The sequence below is a fragment of the Heptranchias perlo genome, chromosome 8, assembly GCF_035084215.1.
Source record: "Heptranchias perlo isolate sHepPer1 chromosome 8, sHepPer1.hap1, whole genome shotgun sequence".
Classification (NCBI taxonomy): Eukaryota; Metazoa; Chordata; class Chondrichthyes; order Hexanchiformes; family Hexanchidae; genus Heptranchias; species Heptranchias perlo.
In genome coordinates, this window is record NC_090332.1 from 69815021 (window position 1) to 69835664 (window position 20644).

At 40.5% G+C, this 20644-nt stretch overlaps 1 protein-coding gene across 6 annotated transcripts in view; it reads left to right on the forward strand.

Annotated features, from left to right (window-relative positions):
- The window catches only part of LOC137324669 (KH domain-containing RNA-binding protein QKI), a 528184-nt gene that overhangs the window by 157652 nt on the left and 349888 nt on the right, over positions 1–20644 (forward strand). For all 6 annotated transcript variants that reach the window (XM_067989237.1, XM_067989239.1, XM_067989236.1 and 3 more), the window contains exon 2: positions 15380–15522. In XM_067989237.1, coding sequence (XP_067845338.1) covers positions 15380–15522 — 143 coding nt within the window. The remainder of the gene's footprint in view (positions 1–15379; positions 15523–20644) is intronic.

The following is a 20644-nucleotide window of genomic DNA, read 5'->3' on the forward strand; positions in this document are numbered from 1 at the left end:
TATCTACATTGTAATTTATACAAGACTTTCTTTTTGTTTGTTTTTCTTGCCATTATGGCTAGCTCTTTGATAGTTGAAGTAGTGCTATATGACATGGTACCTGAAGATTTATTACATCTGCAGTGTTACTATTAGTTTTTTTTTCTGTTTTATCTCTACAGTACATGAAAATAGACTTTTACTGTTATAAGATACAGTAGCATAGTCTAGAAAATGTTTTCTTTGAAGTGTTCTACTTTGAAAATTGCAGTACTAACCATTTTGTGTGCCTGGGTAATGAAGTAATTAAGGTTTTCGAATACAGATTGGAGCTGCACTCGGGGTTGTTTGCTTTAACTTGACTATACAGTAATAAAGTATTTTGCTTTCCTAATATTTGTCCATACAAATTGCTTCAGAGGTTTTTTGAGTAATGCTGTTGTATGGTAGTCTGGAATTCAATATGTAATGTCTTTTTATGAAATATTAACCAAACTGATTTTAATTATCATCCCCTACTGTATTAAAATAGTTGTCTTTGTCCTTGGGGACAAGATTGGTATTGGTTTCAGAAATGAAAGTTATTAGTTTTCCAGTGAATCTGCACAGAAATTAGAATTCTTTGTGCACATTTCATTACTTGAATTTTTTTAATTCTCTGTTCTTGGCCTGAAATGTGAAATGATCTATGTTGAGCTCAGTGAATAGAGTAGTCGCGGAAGGTTCATAATAATGATGATAATTATGCTGGGGGCTAGCAAGATTAGCACAGGGCTTTGTGTTGCAAGCAAGTTTTGGTTGAGTGACTGCATTAGATTAAAAACGGCATTGCCCATGAATGCACTGTTTGTCCCAGAGGCAGAGGACAAAAGAGTGGCAGAATAAGCATCGTGACAAATTTTTGGTGAGCCAAGCATTTGACCGCCTGATATAAAAAGTTGATTTGTGTAGAATTTGTGTGACCTTCATGTATTGGCACAATACTGCGTACTCTGTTTGTTGCTGAGGTAGTGTTTTAAGAGCAGACGTTGTTTCTTCTGTCTTTGTGGAAAATGAATTCCAATATTTGTTGAGTGTTACAAATTGTTGAGAATTTATTTTGTATTAATTCTCTAGACATGCAGTTAGCAAACAGAGTGCTGTCCAAAAAATGAAAACACTGACCACATTATTATTGCATCTAGCTCCAGAGATTCCCATATTTCAAAGGAAAGGCACATCAAGTTGACATGGAAAGAGAAACAACAAAACCATGGAATTGATGGAGCCTAAAACTCGTGTGCATTGCTAACTTTCAAGATGGTTGCCAGGTTGTTCCGAATCTAGTGCAACATGAGTTGTATGTCTCACACAAGTTGCACTTGGATGACATAAAATGGACTGATTATGCACTTGACAGGTTATGTCATACTTAAAGGTGGAGAAGTTTGTGTCAAACTATTTTTTGAAAGATTTTGAATATTTCTCTATATGCAGTGACATAAAGCACTCATCTGGCTAATTCATACTGTCAAATGCAGGGTAGCTTTCAATGCTGTTTCCACAAGGCCAACTGACAACTTGCAGTTATATAGCCCTATTAACATAGTAAAATGTCCCAAGGCGCTTCACAGGAGCGGTTATCAAACAAAATTTGACACCAAGCCACATAAGGAAATATTAGGGCAAGAGGTAGGTTTTAAGGAGTGTCTTGAAGGAGGAGAGAGAGAGGTGGCAAGGTTGAGGGAGAGAATTCGAGAGCTTAGGGCCAAGCCAGCTGAAGGCATGGCAGGCAATAGTGGAGCGATTAAAATCGGGGAGAATTGGAGGAGTGCAGAGATCTCAATGGGTTGTTGGGCTGGAGGACGTTACAGAGATAGGGAAAGGCAAGGCCATGGAGGGATTTGAAAACAAGGATGCGAATTTTACAATCGAGTGGTTCCCGGTCGGGGAATACATGTAGGTCAGCGAGCACAGGGGTGATGGGTGAACGGGACTTGGTGCAATGTTAGGATATCGGCAGCAGCGTTTTGAATGAGTTCAAGTTTATGGAGGGTAGAAGATGGGAGGCCAGCCAGGAGAGCATTGGAATAGTCAAGTCTAGAGGTCTCAAAGGCATGGATGAGGGTTTCAGCAGCAGATGAGCTGAGGCAGGGTCGGAGATGGGCGATGTTATGGAGGTGGAAGTAGGTGGTCTTGGTGATGGAGTGGATGTGTGGTCGGAAGCTTATCTCAGGGTCACTTAGGATGACAAGGTTGCAAACGGTCTGATTCAGCTTCAGACAGTGGCCAGGGAGAGGGATGGAGTCGATGGCTAGGGAATGGAGTTTGTGATGGGAATCGAAGACCGTGCCTTCGGTCTTCCCAATATTTAGTTGGAGGAAATTTTTGCTCATTGGACAAGCAGTGTGACAAATCATACAGTGGAGGGGTCAAGAGAGGTGGCTGTGAGATAGAGCTGGATGTAGTCAGTGTACATGTGGAATCTGACGTGTTTTCGGACGACGTTGCCGAGGGGCAGCAAGTAGATGAGAAATAGGAGGGGATCAAGGATAGATCCTTGGGGGACTCGAGGTAACGGTGCGGCAGCAGGAAGTGAAGCCACTGACGCTGCCAGTCATCCATTTACTTCTACGTAGTTACTATTTAGCAAATAAAAATAGTTTCCAGATTCCATTTGACGCATTTTAATTTAACAATTGCATCGGAAAATGATTAAAGGAAAAAAATAAAGGGGAAAAGCTATGGTGTATGATAAAGGCCTGATGATCATGATGTATCAGTTTGTTTATTTTCTAGTGCATGGAGTCCCATATGTGATCCTCACCCTGATACTGTAAAGTTCGAAGTATTTTGCAACTGCTTACGTCACCAATGCTTTTACAGTCATTGCGCACAGACAGCAGAGTTTACACACCAGGAAACCCTGAATCTGCAAACTACATAAAACACATTGCTGTGAAGATTTGTAGTACCATATCTGTACACTGTATTAAAGATTCCCTATCAAAACCTTTGTTTAAATTCCTTGAAATTGAATTTTTATTAACCTGTTGAGCACTGAAAGACTCTTTTGCATTGAAAGTGTACCGCAGTTTCTTTTTTGCAAGGAGTCCAAATCTGTTTCCTTACTAACTTCTCAAAAGAGATGAATTTAATAGAATTCAAGAACCTTTGTTTAATTCAGTATTGAGAATAAATACAGGATAAAGTTACAATTCACTGTTGCAAATAATGTTACTGCAGCACTCCCTCCACTCCCAAAAGGGCTAATAATCCTTGATTAGGCGAAGGTAGTAGAGAAATTGGATAGGATAAAAATAGATGAAGAGGAGGTACTTAAAAGGTTGGCAGTGCTCAAAGTAGAAAAGTCACCCGGTACGGATGGAATGCATCCTAGGTTGCTGAGGGAAGTAAGGGTGGAGATAGCGGAGGCTCTGACCACACTCTTTCAATCCTCCTGGGATATGAGAGCAGTGTCAGAGGACTCGTGGATTGTAAATGTTACACCCCTGTTCAAAAAAAGGGTGAGGGATAAATCTGGCAACTACAGGCCAGTCATCCTAATGTCGGTGGTGGGGAAACTTTTAGAGACAATAATCCGAGACAAAATTAATTGTCACTTGGAAAAATATGGGTTTATAAATGACAGCCAGCATGGATTTGTTAAAGCCAAATAGTGTTTGACTAACTTGATTGAGTTCTCTGATGAAGTAATAGAGAGGGTTGATGAAGGTAGTGTGGTTGATGTTGTGTATGTGGTCTTTCAAAAGGCATTTGATAACTACCACATAATAGACTAGTTAGCAAAATTGAAGCCCATGAGATTGATGGGGCAATGGCAGTGTGGATATGAAATTGGCTACATGATAAAGCAGAGAGTAGTAGTGAACCAACTGGAGGGTAGTATACAATGGTGTTCGTCCAGGAGTCGGTATTAGGCCCACTGCTCTTTTTCATATATATACTAATGACCTGGACTTGGGTGTAAAGGGTGTAATTTCAAAGTTTTCAGATAACATGAAACTCGGAAATGTTGTAAACTGTAAGGAGGCTAGTAACAGACTTCAGGAGGGCATGGACTGGTGAAATGGACAGACACTTGGCAGATACAATTTAATGCAGAGAAGAATGAGAAGAGGCAATATCAACTAAATGGTACAGTTTTGAAGTGAGTGCAGGAACAGAAAGACTCTGGAGGTGTACGTACACAAATCTCTGAAGGTGGCAGGACAAATTGAGAAGGCTGTTAAACAAGCATACGGGACCCTGGGCTTTATTCAGCCACCGATCTTCGGGTAAGCGTTCTCCAAGGCGGCCTTCGAGACACACGACAACGCAAAATCGTCGAGCAGAAGTTGATAGCCAAGTTCCGCACCCATGAGGACAGCCTCAACCGGGATCTTGGGTTCATGTCACGCTACATGTAACCCCACCAGCAAAAAGGGGGGAAAAAAAGCTATGTTTTTAATATTCTCTCTCTCTCTCTGCCATTTGGGTTTCTTTCTGCCTGTCTGTGTAATTGACACAATGTATATCCAGTGTACTGGGACGTGCTGTTCTCCGTGACTGGCCTGTTTGAATAACAACGACACCTTTTGATTGGTGTGATGCTGTCCCAGCCTAGTATAAGATATGCGATTTGAGAACCTTTTCACTCATTCACCTGACGAAGGGGATAATCTCCGAAAGCTTGTGATTTTAAAATAAATTTGTTGGACTATAACCTGGTGTTGTAAGATTCCTTACATTTATTAATAGAGGCATAGAGTACAAAAGCAAGGAAGCTGTACTAAATCTTCATAAATCGCTGGTTAGGCCCCAGCTGAAGTATTGTGTCCAATTCTGGGCATCACACTTTAGGAAGAATGTCAAGGCCTTGGAGAGGGTGCAGAGGAGATTTACTGGGGATGAGGGACTTCAGTTACATTGGGAGACTAGAGAAGCTGGGGTTGTTCTCCCTAGAGCAGACAAGGTTAAGGGGAGATTTAATATAGGTGTTCAAAATCATGAGGGGCTTTGATAGCGTATATAGGAGAAACTGTTTCCACTAGCAGGAGGGTCATTAACCAGAGGACACAGATTTAAGGTAATTGGCAAAAGAACCAGAGGCGATTTGTTATGATCTAGAATGCGCTGTCTGAAAGGGTGGTGGAAGCAAATTCAATAATAACTTTCAAAAGGGAATTGGATATATACTTCAAGGGAAAAAATGTGCAGGGCTCTGGGGAAAGAGCAGGAGAATGGGACTAATTGGATAGCACTTTCAAAGAGCTGGCACAGGCACGATGGGCGGAATGGCCTCCTGTGCTGTATTCTATGATTATATTTTATAATAAATCTAACTCTCAGAGCTCTTCAGACTGGTACGTAAGATTGAGCTGAATTGGTGTACAGCTGTCTCAAGTTTGCATATTTTGATAAGATTATGCACGAGTTTATTGCACATCAATATTTCCTTTATTGAAGTGTGTATTAATTAGGCAAGTGCCTCAATGAAACCAATTATATAAATTAAGGGATGGTGTGAATAATTTGAAAATACTTGAGTACATGGTTTGTTAGAACTGAAATATCTGAGTTTGTAGAGAGTTGCAATATCCTAAAGGTTGCTCAAAGCTGGAGTTATACTGTCCTCTTTGCAAATTCAAACTGGTGTGAGACAGCCTCTTGGAGGGGGTCTGGCACCTCAACATTCAGGCGTCCAGTAGTCTTCTGAGTTATACCGCTACTTGTGCATCGATGTATATTCAAAACCATTTTGCAGTGATAAAGTGATTCTACAATGAATATTCTTTCAAATTTCTCTAGCACTATAATGAAGGCGTGGAAATTGCTCAAGAAAAAACAGCGACTAACAGGGCTCACTGTTATTTCAGAGCAAATGGAAGACCAAGTTCCAGCGAGCGTGGAAATCTGGAACTTGCTCTTCCTGATTCCCTGCTGATCTGACAGCTTTGCGTTAGAGATATCGCAAGCTGGAATCAATGGACCAGTGTGAACTTGCTCTCCTGCCGAGCTGGAAACTAACTAATTGCGGCAGAAGAAAGGTACACTGAGTTATATCAGGTCTAAACTAACTTAACGGCATGGTAGGTATTAATGACTGCCAAACAACTACTCTTGGCACTGAAAATTAACTTTTAAAAATATGGAGTCTCATTATTCCCGATTTTAATAGTTTTTGGACATTTAAAATATTTTTTTAAAATTTAAAATATTAATGTTTTTGTTTTCTTTCCCTCTTTTATCTCAGTCTTTTAATCTTGCCCCCTCTTTATTTCGTTGTCTCTATCTGATTTCATAGTACATTTACTAATCTTATCTGACACTTCCAGGTTCTTAGTCTGCGTGGTTTGTGAATGAGCTTCACTTCCTGGTTCTCAGTGTGGCTTGCTTCAAGCTGATTGGTGGAGGGGACAGAGCGATCATTTCCTCCCCTCACAGTTCAGGAAAGACCACTGCACTTCTTGCAGGTCTAAATTAAAGCAAGTTGGCTCCCAGAAGCCCGCAAAACGTTTGTGGGTGAATTAGTTACTTACAAGTGGCGGGCGACGTCTGTTCGTCGCTCTCAGCAATTTCCAGCCCATTGTTTTATAAATACTGAGAAGTTCAGGATTTTGTTTGAACAACTTGTGTCAAAAAATTGTAATGAATCTGAAAAAAGACACTTGACAAAGTAATTTGATTTTAAACTTGAACATTTCAACGTTGAATAATTAAACTATCATTTCTAAATACATTGCCATCCGGATTTTGCAAATACTAGGTTGAATTTATCCAGTTTGCACATCCGAGATTAGCGAAATCTGCGCTGGTGAATAGAATAGTTTCCTCTCTTTGAACACCCATAGGAACAGGAATAGTCCATTCAGCCCCTCGAGCCTGTTCCGCCATTCAGTTAGATCATGGGTGATCTGTACTGCCACTCTTGGGTCACCTATTACGTGGCTAGTTTCAGAGTAAAGCTCTCACTACTCTTCCCCAACAATGTTCTTCAGCCCTTGAGGAGTTTGTCTCTGTTTTTTCCATGTCATCTATCTTTGTGCCTTCTCTGAGTGACTTTTGTCAATTTACTTGTGTCAGATTAGTGCTGTGTGCTGCACATTTGCGTGCACTAAGAGCTGGGTTGAGACTGTACAAACTAATTTCTTATGTGACCCTTGTAGCCAACAGGAAGGCAAAACATTTATCTCATCCCTCTGGACTGGACTTGGACTCAGGCTCCAAAGGTGAAAGGGTAGTGTACTAACTCACAGTGCCAACCAGTCCCACAGATTGTCTGACTGTAAAGGAATTGATCTGTAAGGTGAAGGATGAGATGGCAACTATCTTGAGGTTCAGGTTACTTCTTTTGATTTTTAAAAACATACCCTTGATTAAAACCATTGTATGTACACTGTATGGTGCACTGTCTTCTCATCCTTAACATGAACAGCTTGTATCTAATTCTTTAAAACCAGTTCGTAGCTACATTGGCAGGAAACAGCAATGCAGCAAAATATATTCTGGGGTACTAAAAGGCAATGAAGCTTTCTTATAATTACCTTTCCTTCAGTTTGTGCATGCAAGGTATATAAAGACAAAGATAATGCAACAAATGAGACTTTAATTGTCTTAAATGATTTAAAATCTGACAAAATGCAGTATAACTATAAATAGTAAGAACAAATTATAAGCATGATAGAACTGGAAAACAATAAGACAAGCTTAACACTTGATATAATAACTTGACAGAAAACAGTTGGAAAGAGGAAGTTGTCAGCTCACGGGGCTACCTGTGGCTTCTCTCTCAAAAGCTGAGTGACTTTGGTTTTCCATTTATTTTAATGTTAACTTAATTTCTTCCACCTCACCAATTATGTTTGTGTTTTTCTTTCTGTATTTTTGGTTACAGCTAGTGTTCACATTTTTTCCTTTCCTACTGGTCACTCTGCTTCCTTAGAACAGGGTACTCTGACAAACATGATAACGATCCTATTTCATTTGTCTCTGAATAGCTAGCTGGCATACTGCCATGGAAACTGGGTCAGCCATAGTTTGGGAGGGAAAGAGTGAACATACAGCTGCAACTCTACAGTAGGCTTAGGGGAAAGGTTTTTGAATCAATGACTTAGTGTTGTACATTGTTGCAGTGGAATTGCTATATTGATTCTTCTGCCAACCGCCTAGTACTAAGACCAAGTATTCCTTCAAACTTTTTTGTGCAGTACTATTCTACTGCATATATTTTCCACTAAAAAATGTTGTCAAGGTTAGGACTTTTATGTTCTGTAAGTTGGACACAGAGTGCATTAAACAGTATTGCATGAAATTCAATGCCAGCAATGTGTGTTAATTGTCGATGTTCAATTGGGAACTGAGATAGTTATACTACAAGGGAGCAAGAGGAATGAGTTACAAAGGTCTGCCTTGCAGGTAGAAAAATTCTGTGTGTATTATGAAAATACTTTTTGGGAGACCCTCTTTAATCCTGCTTCTATATTTTCTCCCCTTCCTCTTTTTCTCTTTCTTATACACATCACTGAGGTGAAGAACCAATGGGTGATCTGTCTGCTATTGCTCTTCAGTCATCCATTGAGAATTGCTTAAAGAGCACACAGATGACACTCTCTTTCGTGTGTGGAAGCACCTAGCTTCTGTATCGTCGAAGGTCCCTGTTACAGGCCTTCATCCTGTTGCACCATGTGCAATGCCTCTCTGGAAAATGTAAATTATTTTTAAATTGTCTTTTAACCCCATGCCTTTCAGGCTCCAGGGCCTGAAGCCGAGTATAGTCGTTTGGCTGTCGCCTTTCTATTTGGACACATGCAAACGTGTCAACCTGTGACATCATTGGATCTATAACGTGACCATTCCAATCTTGTGTGTCTGGGCTTTTCTATTGGCTGAATAAAAAGATTTAAATTGGTTGTCAGCCAATGAAAACAACATTTTTAAAAAATATGCTCCCATTTCCAAGATGGCAGGAGAGAACCAGAAAAAAAGAACAGTAAGTAAAACTTTTGAAGAGAGATACATACAGTAGAAAAAATGTAAAGTTTGAAAAAAAGAATGGGAAAGATAGAGTAGTATAGGGAAAATAGGTCTGCAGAGTGGAAAGAATTGTGTTTACTCTTATTTTTAGGTAAAATTGTGTTTTCATTGTTTAATTTAGCTTAGAGTTAACATTACAGATACATAGCTGTACTCATGTTCTGAGTAACTTTATTGTAATGCTATTTTCAGTGTCATGGTGCGTGAGCTGAAAACAGACAAAACTAATTGACCCAGTGTGAAGGATATCACTGGGTGCAGGACATTCCGCGAGGGGAAGGGGAACAGCCAGAAGTCATGGTCCATGTTGGAACCAATGACATAGGTGGTAAAGGGTTGAGTCTCTACAGGCAGAGTTTCAGGAACTAGGAAAAATATTAAAGAACAGGACCTTACAGGTAGTGTCTCTACCAGTGCCACGTGGTAGTGAGTACAGAAACAGGGAGATAGTGCAGGTGAATGCGTGGCCGGAGAAGTGATGCAGGAGGGAGGGCTTCAGATTCTTGGGGCATTGGGACCAGTTCTGGGGCAGGAGGGATCTATACAAGCCGGATGGGTTGCACCTGAACAGGGCTGGGACCAATGTCCCCACAGGAAGTTAACTAGTGCTATGGGGGAGGGGAACCAGCACGTAGCAGCAGAGAGGAGAGAAAGGTACACAGAAAATTAGGAGGAACAATGAGCAACAGAATAAAAAATAGTGTAGAAAGAGCAGGGATTAGATGAAGGAAAAAAACAAAGCATGCTGTTGGAATGCATGCATGTATATGCAAGGAGTGTTACAAGTAAGGTTGGTGAGCTGCGGGCACAATTGCCACATGGGGTTATGACATAGTGGCTATAATGGAGACCTGGCTTAAACATGGGCAGGAATGGGAACCAAACATTCCTGGCTACAATATATTTAGGAAGGATAGGGAAGGATAAAAGCTAGGAGGGGGTGGCAGTAATGATTGAGGACAATATTACAGTTCTGGAGAGGGATGATATACTGGAGGGTTCAAAGACTGAATCTATTTGGTTAGAGTTGAGGAACAGAAAATGAGCTGTTACATTGCTGGGTGTTTACTATCGACCCCCAAATACTGAGAAGGAGATAGAGGAGCAAACCTGTAGGCGAATTTCAGAGAAATGTAAAAACAATAGAACATTAATAGTGGGGGCCTCAATTACTGTAATATAGACTGTCATAAAACAGTGTAAAGGGCAAGGAGGATGAAAAATTCCTAAAATGTGTTCAGGAGAACTTTCTTAATCAGTATGTTTCTAGCCCAATGAAGAAGGAAGCAGTGCTGGATCTAGTTCTGGGCAATGAAGTAGGGTAAGTAGCGTGTGTTTCAGTGGGAGAACATCTGGGTAATAGTGATCATAATATAATTAGGTTTAAAGTAGTTACGGAAAGGGACAAAGAAAAATCAATGGTGAAAATACCCAACTGGAAGAGAGCCAATTTCATGATTTGAGAAGGGATCTCGCACACATGGATTAGAAACAAAGATTGGCTATGAAAACAGTAAATGAGCAATGGCAGGCCTTTAAGGCAGAGATAGTTCGGGTACAAACCAAGTACATTCCCGTAAGGAGGAAAGATAGGGCATCCAAAGCTAGAGCTCCCTGGACGACAAAGAAAATGGAGATTAAAATAAAACAGAAAAAGGAGATTTACGACAAATGTCAGGTACAGAATACAGTAGAAAACCAGGCAGAATACAGAGTGTAAGGGGAAATTGAAAAAGGATATAAAAAGGGCAGAGAGAGAATGAGAAAAGATTAGCAGGTAAAATAGATAGAAAGGAGGTGTTAAATAGTTTGGCATCTCTCAGTCCAGATAGGATGCATCCTTGGTTGCTGAGGGCAGCAAGGGTGGAGATAGCAGAAGCAGAATCTCTGACTGCAATCTTTCAATCCTCCTTGGCTCCTTGGATTTGGGAGTGGTGCTAGTGGTCTGGGGATTGCAAATGTTATACCTCTGGCCTGTAGTTACCAGGTTTATCCTTCTCCCCTTTTTTGAACAATCAGTCTAACGTCAGTGGTGGGAAAACTACTAGAGACCATTGTCAAGGACAAAATTAATTCTCACTTGGAGAAGCATGGGTTAATAAGGGACAGCCAGCATGGATTTGTTAAAGGCAACTCATGTCTGACTAACCTGATTGAGTTCTTTCATGAAGTAACAGAGAGGGTTGATGAAGATAGTGCAGTAGATATTGTCTATATGGACTTTCAAAAGGTATTTGATAAAGTACCACAGAACAGACTTATTCGGAAAATAGAAGCATATGGGATTAAAGGGGCAGCGGTAACTTGGGTACCAAATCGTCTAAGGGATAGGAGGCAGACAGTCGTGGTGAATGGATGTTTTTCTAACTGGAAAGAAGTGTACAGTGGGGTCCCCCAGGGGTCAGTATTGGGACCATTGCTTTTCTTATATATAAATGGCCTGGACTTGGTATAGGGAGTACAATTTCGAAGTTTATGGATGATACAAAACTTAGCAACATAGTGAGGAGGATAGTACCAAATTTCGGGAGGACATAGACAGACTGGTGAAATGGGCAGACACATGGCAGATGTAATTTAATCCGGGACAGTGTGAACTGATGCACTTTGGGAGAAACAACATGGAGAGGTAGTATAATCTAAATGGTACTGTTTTGGAGGGGGGGGGGGCGGGGAGAGTGCAAGAGTAGAGGGCTCTGGGGGTGCATATTCACAAATCTTTGAAGGGTGAGTTGATAAGGCGGTTCAGAAAGCATATGAGATACTTGGCTTTGTAAATAGGGGCATATGAGGAAGTCATGCGAAACCTTTACAAATCACTGGTTAGGACTCAGCTGGAGTGTTGTGTACAATTCTGGGCACCATACTTTAGGAATGATGTCAAAGCCTTGGAGAAAGTACAGAGGTGGTTTACCAGGATGGTACCAGGGATGAGGGACTTCAGTTATGTGGAGAGATTGGAGCAGCTGGGATTGTTCTCTGAGCAGAGAAGGTTATGGGGAGACTTAATGGAGGTATTCAAAATTATGAGGGGGTTTGATAGAGCAGGTAGGGAGAAACTGTTTCCTCTGGCAAGTGGATTGGTAACCAGAGTGATAGATTTAAAATAATTGATAAAAGAACTAGAAGGGAAATGAGTGTCACACAGAGGGTTGTTAAGATCTAAAACACACTACCTGAAAGGGTGGTGGAAACATAGTCCATAGGAACTTTCAAAAGATAATTGGACATGTACTTGAAGAGGACTAATTTGCAGGGAAATGGGGAAAAAGCTGGGGTGTTGGATTAAATTGGACAATTCTTTCAAAGAGCTGGCACAGACACGTCGGGCTGAATGTCCTCCTTCTGTGCTGCAAGATTCTATGAATTTTCCTAGATCTGTTGGCTTTCTAAGTGTTGGCGAGGCCTGTTGGAAGCGTGGAGGATGCTGTTGATTCAACTCTTTGCAGGTGTGAGTAGCCACCATATTGAACAGTTGGCTTCAGCTCCTGCACAGAATTAATGTGCATTGTTTATTTCCATCTTATTTTTATTGATAGATTTTTGTTAGGCAAGGGTATTAAGGGTTACGGAACGAAGGTGGGTAGATGGAGTTAAGGTACAGATCAGCCACGATCTAATTTAATGGCGGAACAGGCTCAAGGAGTTGAATGACCTACTCCTGTTCCTATGCTCCTATTCCATAGAGCTGATGAACTACAGCTTTAATACTTTCGAGTTGAGAATGCCCCTCAAACCCTAATGCAACCTGCAGAAGAACGTTGGCATACCTGATGTGCAGGCGCACGTTCTGGTCTGCAGAGCTTTCTGGAAAATGTCGCCATGTTGCTCAGGTCTTTATTATTGATTTTCTCTATGGGCTGGCTGATGACTTTTCGCAAAAGCCAGAATTTCTGCTTCTCCACCTTTTTGCTGCTTATACGCAGGTGATGTTTTAGTTTGGATTCTGGGAATGGGTGTCAGTGAGGGACCTGCTGGCATTTAAACTAAATCAGATTCCATAATCCCAGTTGCAGACTAATAAATCCAAGATAAAAACAGAAAATGCTGGAAACAATCAGGTCAGGCAGCATCTGTGGAGAGAGAAACACAGTTAACTTTTCAGGTCGATGACCTTTCATTAGTAAATCCAGGAACTAGGTTTACGAATCTGCTGATAAACACCAGGAGCTGGCTCATGGACACTGGTCTCCCACATTCCAAACTAAAACTGTGTGACCAGAGTTGCATCAGTGGAGGTTAGAGTGCAGTGACCAGCAAGGAGGAGGAAAAGTGGCCTGGAGTCTGCAGCTTGGTTCCTGTCTGGCAGAAAAGAAACCCCCTGCTTTTGAAGGATGAGTTTAATTACCATGGGTTTGATTTTTCAACAACACTTTGTTTGTAGTGCTAATCTGTGTCATTCATGGGGCAGGATAGTGGCAGCCTGTGTACTGTACCAGGTGGTAATATGCCATCCCCTTCTTTCGTCTCCCCAGATGTTTGGAATGGTCGTCCCTGTAGTGTGAATTGGAGAAACATCCTTGCACTGTGGAAGCAGGGGAGTTTTTAAAAGGAAGGAAGATTATCCAGAGTCGCTGAATTTGGTGCAGGCATTTTGCAAAATAGTCAAGATAAATCCCATACCACTGCATTGGTCTATATGTTTAAAAGTTTACAAATTAAACTTTAAAAGGTTTAAAAATTGAACAATTTTTATTAAAAGTACATCATTCATCTGGTGTAATGAGTTGCAAAGTAGCACAAGTGAGTTGGTGTTTCTGTACACTGCCATTTGTTCCACTTAGACATTTACAGCAATGCTTAATGACAGGGCTAGTGGATAATCACTTGTTTAATACAATACAAAACCCAGGGCAAAACTGATCAGTGCAACTGAATTGTAATAATAGTACAAACAGTATAAAAAATATAAAGCCTGAAATACAAGTGGGTTTTGGAAATTGTGATTTGACAGCTATATCCACATAATCATTACAAATGGTTGTCACCTAAAGCTATGTTTTTAAATATATATATTGGAGAGGGAGAGCTGTGTGTTACTAGGAATTAAACACAAAATTTGAGGATCTGGGTTTCACCTCTGATAATGTGGCGCACACTGATCAGCAGGGACATTTAGAATCCCAGTAAATGAGAAGTGAAGACTAAAATAGATGCTAATGCAATTGAAACTGAAGATGAGCACAGGGTACTTAATATTCTGAATGGTTACTTCCTCCAAGTGTTCACAAGGGAAGGCATGAACAACATGCCCTCCCCAGAGATAACCAAAGTAAAATTAATGACTCTGATTGGAACAAAATAAATAAATCACCAGGGACAGATGGTATTTATCTGAGTGCTGAAAGAAATTGAGGAGGAGATTTGTGAAGCACTGATAATCATTGAGGGAGTCTCTGGAAACTGGGGAAGTACCAATAGATTGGAAACAGGCCAATGTTGGGCCAATATTCAAAAACAGAGATTCCATGTAAAATAATGGAAATGATTATCGGGATTAAGTTTGAAAACAGTAACCTAGTAAAAAAAAATATCCAACATGGATTCAGAAAGGGAGGATCCTGCCAAGCCAACCTCTTTGACTTCTTTGAGGAACGGACATCCCAAATGGATGTGGAAAACCCTCTAACCTAGTGCAACTGGACTTCCAAAAGACATTTGACAAAGTTCCATATGAAAGGCCATTCGTTCAACTCAAAGCTGTGGGGATTCTGAGTAAATTTGATGAGTGGTTAAGAAATTGGCTGAAGGATAAATAAATGAGTACTCATTGAAGTTATGTTGGGGTGTGCGGAGGAAGTACTGAGTGGGGTACTTCAGAGCTTGGTGTTGCAAAATAAGTCAAGTGCTTTGAGATGTTTGAGAGGTGAGGTTACTATATAAATGTAAGTCTTTCTTTTATACCTGGATTCTTTCCTAAAAATAAAAGATCAATTTCTGTACATCAGATTAAGGCTATTGTCTGGAGTTTTTGGATGACAAAACCCTCTTGAGTAATTTTTTTTAAAAGGTGGTAACTTTCTGAAGTTGGGTAGGAAAGGTGACATTCCATTTTGAGCTTCAACTCCCAGCACCACACACTGGTTCTTTCAGTTAGTAACAGGAGTGCTGGGAACCATGGCCAAACTTCAGAAACAAAGTTGAAGTGCTATCTTAGCATGTGCACTACTTTTTATTGAAGATTTCAGTTTACTTAATTTTTTAAAAACTTGTCACAAGACTTCATATGTCAGCCAAATACTTGAAGATTAAGCCACTGTTGAGACCTTTCTGAAAGTGTATATACTTTTAAGTTTCTTTTTCATTGTGAGAAATTAAGAATTTTCTGCCATCTTTAAGATGGATACTATGTACATTTTGTATTAATATAATCTTTGTTCTGCAGAGATCAGCAGAGTGCGGAAAGACATGTACAACGACACATTAAATGGCAGCACAGAGAAGAAAAGTGCAGAATTACCAGATGGTGTGGGGCCAATTGTACAGTTACAAGAGAAACTTTATGTGCCTGTTAAAGAATATCCAGATGTAAGTATATGGTTCATCTAAAAAATTTATGCCACTAGTATTAAGATGATGTCTTTGAAGCTATTCACAGTGACCTGGAAGACCATTAGTTCTAATGTGTTTGTGATAATCAACAACCTCCATATTTGTTAGACATCCACTAAAAGTAGAAGCTAACTGCTGATCGGTAGGCAGGTGTTGTTGGTGAGAAATCGTACTACAGATCAGGGAAGGGACCACAAATTGCTCCAACCTGTGTTCGTTCAGATTCCTTTGAGAGAAAAATATGAAGGTTGTTAACATGGCAAAGGGTCACCGGCAAGGTGTCATAGGAATCGGTGCAAGGGCTGTTGCTGTTTACACTCTGTGTACATGATTTGCAGCTGGAGACTGAAACACAGCTGTCTAAATTTGCATAATGGGGGGTGGGGGGGGGTCAAATAGTGACGAGGCAATATATGTAAAAAGGAATCTGGATAGGTTGAGGGAGATGGGCTGATGAGTAGCAAATGGCACTTAATGTGGACAAATGTAAGGTTATGAGACTCGGGAAGGGAAATAAACAGTGGGAATATAAATTTAAATGGCTGGAGGTTACATGACATAGCACAGGAGAGGGATTATGGGCTATTGGTCGCTAACTTAATGAAACTAAGAATGCAGTAAGAAAGGCTAAATGAATCTATAGCCAGATTGATAGTGTACAAATCCCAGAAAGTGGTGATGAGCATGTACAAGACTCTGATATAGCCACATCTGAATATTGTATACATTTCTGGTCGCTGTACTACCAGCAAGCATATCGAGGTTTTGGAAGCAATGCTGTGAAGGGTAACCAAGCTGATATCTAGTTTAAGGTATCTGAGCCGTGAGGATAGATCGAAGAAGCTGGGATCATTTTCTCTGGCGAAGAAAAGGCTTATGGGAGATGATATCAGATTATTCAAGTTTTCTCAAGATAATAGATAAATTGAACCCTGATATGCTTAAGTTTACCACAAATACTAGAGCCGGGGCATGGGTTGAAATTTAGAAGAGGAAAATTGCACCAACCGTTTAGATTTAACTACTTTACACAGAACATGGTGAACGTGTGGTGCAGACTGCCCGCGAAGGCAGGTAGTGTGGAAATGTTTAGGGGAGAATGGCTCGATATTTAAGGCAGTGAGTGATTGAGAGGTATTAGTTTTTGGGAGCCCTGCGTTTTCCTATGTTCCTATATATTGTCGCATTTTAGGCACTCTGATCTGAATGCATGTTTTTCCAATTTCCTCTTCTTTACTTGGCATGAATGATGTCTTTAGCATCAGACTGTCATAGGAGTCTGTTTCTTTTTTAAAAAAATGGTGTGCATACTTTTCACTATGAAAAGAAATACTTCCTAATGACTAACTTAACTCTTACCCTGAGGATTTTAGATGCATGTTCACTCATCACCCATGTGCTTGCTGACTTACATTGGTCCCTGGTCCGGCAATGCTTCGATTTTAAAATTCTCATCCTTGTTTTCAAATCCCTCCATGGCCTCGCCCCTCCCTATCTCTGTAACCTCCTCTAACCCTACAACTCTCCAAGATCTCTGCGCTCCTCCAATTCTTGCCTCTTGCGCATCCTTGAATTTAATCGCTCCACCATTGGCAGCCATGCCTTCAGCTGGCTAGGCCATAAGCTCTAGAATTCCCACCCTAAACCCCTCTGTCCCTTTACCCCCCTCTCCTCCTTTAAGACGCTCCTTAAAACTTACCTCTTGGACCAAGCTTTTGGTCACCTGTCCCAATATCTCCTATGTGGCTCGGTGTCAAATCTTTGTTCGATAACGCTCCTGTGAAGCGCCTTGAGATGTTTTACTACTTTAAAGCGCTATATAAATGCAAGTTGTTGTTCCCTAATCGTGCCATCTATATCCAACTGAAATAACCTATCCAATTGGACAGAATCTAATCCCTTCATTTTAAAAAGTTCAATCATATTTTGCATTTTTCTGAACAAAATTGGCCCCAACTCCTCGAGCATATCTTGATAACTAAGAACCCTAAGACTGGATGTCATTTTGGTAGCCCTCCTTCATAGCCTTGATAGCTCCCACCATATGTAGGCATCAAAACTGAACACAGCATTCAGTGTGTAGTGATCTCCATGTTCCTCCCTTCTCTAAATATCATTGATGTGGAGATGCCGGTGATGGACTGGGGTTAACAATTGTAAACAATTTTACAACACCAAGTTATAGTCCAACGATTTTATTTTTAATCCCACAAGCTTTCGGGGGCTTTCCCCTTCCTCAGGCGGTGTGGAAAAACCGCCTGAGGAAGGGGAAAGCCCCTGAAAGCTTGTGGGATTAAAAATAAAATCGTTGGACTATAACTTGGTGTTGTAAAATTGTTTACAACTAAATATCATTGGTATAGAAACAAAAGTAGTACATAGGAACAGGAGTAGGCCATTCAGCCCCTCGAATCTATTCTGTCATTCGCTTAGATCATGGCTGATCTGTACCTTGACTTCATTATCTGGCTTTGCTCCATATCCCTTGAAACCCTTACTCAACAAAAATCTATCAATCTCGGTCTTGAAAGTTTCAATTGACCCAGCATCCACAGCCTTTTGGAGGAGAGAGTTCCAGATTTCCATTACCCTTTTGTGTAAAGAAATTTTAAGATTATGCCTCCTTGCTGTGGATTCCCTCTGGATAAATGGACCACTCGCATTCTTCCTTATTTGTTCAACCTCCATTTGCAAATAGATTTTTTTATCCATCGGAGGGGGAGAAAGAGAGGAGGAAAATGATCACCTGGGGACACTTCCTTTGATTTGCCGCCTTGTAACGCCATTTTGGTCGAGTGATCTTCCTCATTAGGCCTTACCCTGAACTGTGCTGATTTCTTTACCTTTGCAGCAATCTGTCTGCACAAGAAACTCACTGTATTTACTGTTTCACTGTATTTGGTATTTTCCTGTGTTGTAAAATAATGTAATTTATTCAGTTCTCCATTTTGCAACATTGTTTTGAAAGTTTAAATTTTTGGTCATTTTGATTTTTTAAAAAATCGTATCGTCCTTTTGCCTGACATTTGTTGTTTTGTGCACTTTTAATATTGTGATATTAAGGCCTACCTCAAATCAAACAATCTTCCTTGTCATGCTTGGAGAGGCATTAATAACACCTCACTTTCACACTCAGGCAACATACAAAAAAAACGTGGCTGCCTGACGGATAATCCCACTCTCACTTTTAGCCTCTAATCTACCTCTCTGTATTACAACCTGTCTTGCCCATCTCCATTTTATTGGTACTATATAAACCTGCCTTTGCTTCTCTAAGCTTACCATCTTACTGATCTTTTTCCTCTCTCTATCCTCACTGTGTTGAAATCAGAATTCAGTGCACAATTTCCTACTCAAAAATTGGAATTCCTTCTGTGTGTATCTGTGCATCTCTCACTTTCTCTCTCTCTCTCTCCCTCTCTAACACTTACTCTCTTTCTCTCCCCCTCTTTTTCTCTTGCACACCCTTGTTTGCACTCCCTCGCATTTGGGATATGCAACAAGCCAAGAAGAACTCCTGTTTTTCTTTCTGTTTCTTGACACCATGCAAATTTTGTACTAGCACTAAAACTTTACAGGTCATTTTGCACAACATTTTGGTTCACAAACTATCACTGTGGATGTCATCAGCAAAGATCAAATTTAGCTACACAACTGGACACTCTGCTGCAACTCAGTACAGATCAACTTTGGGCAGTCTTTCAAAACAAATGGTTATAGAGCTTCTGTTGTAGGAATCTGTTAAAATAATGGCTCTGATGGCCTGTTGATCTGCACCAGGAGGTTTCTTTGTTTCCTTAATTTCCTTTTATAGGATTTGAGCAGTGGAAACCATAATTATTCTGATGAACCTGTACTGACTGAGGAAATTCTTCTTTCTTTGACTGAATTTGAACATTGGTTCACCCTTTCAAGCCCCACACGGGGTTTTGCTGACAGGAATAGGTGGCCTGGTGACCCGCATAGCCTTTAAATAACCTCTTGAGAGATCCACTGTAACCAAACAAGATTTCCTACTCTTAATCGTGGAAGCACTTCCAGAATTTGGAAAAGCTTCAACACAGAGCTTACAGTGGCAAATGGAAGAGGTTTCTCTCTTGCTGCTGAGACTTAAACTGTAGCCTGCTCTGTCATTCTGTTCGCTGAGCACTCATGCTGCAACTTCCTCAGTCTGCCATATGCCTTTGGTAGGAAATACTGTTGTGTAGCATCCTATGATATTGATATTCTTCTGAAAAGTTCCTGGAAGATCAGGGAATTCATAAATGCCTGCTTCAGATTAGTAATTACTTCTGAGCAAACTGATGTTGGAAACTTTTGAACAAAATAGGGTTGTATGATCTCAAGTTTCTTGGATTTAAAAAAAATACTTTACTGGCCCATCTTTTGCTAGAAATAAATTATACTATTTGATGCTAGACTCGTGTATCTTGTTTGGCACGTGGGCAGTTACTGGATCACATTTCATTTTGCCAAATCTTTTTTTAAATTTCAGTAGTCTCAAGGAATCATTTCTTCTGTTTATCGAAGTTCACACATCTATAGCTTTCTACAAAGGTAAAACCAAAAATAGTTAGTAAAACCATCACTGAAAAGGAATCAATGAATTGGTGATAGAATGCAACTCGCTGTGTTCCTTTGCTAGGGCAGGAATTACCTTGGGACTAGTTCTACCTGTGCTGCGGCAACTGATGAGTGAATATATGGAGGGCTTCCCTCTGTACTGTCTATAAGGCAAGTATTTGGAGTAATTTTCAGCAATGAAAACAAGACCATTGGCACTGGAGTGTTTCAACTGGCATGAAGACAAACATTTGGAGTCCCACTTCTATTTTCTGTACAACTTTGAAAGAAATCAAGCTCCATATGCAAATGAAACCAAATGAACTTTTTTGATTAGTCAGGTGTCTGGCATAGAAAAGCAACACTATGCTTAATGTTCAAATCTAGTTACTGACGCATCCATTTAGGTACAATTTCTGTTTTGCCCATTATGGATTGCACACACTCTCCCAGAAGAAACACAATCCCACTGAGCTAAATCCAGAGATCCTGGCAAGAGCCAAGGTTTGGGGACCCTGAAGGGCATGTAGGGGTG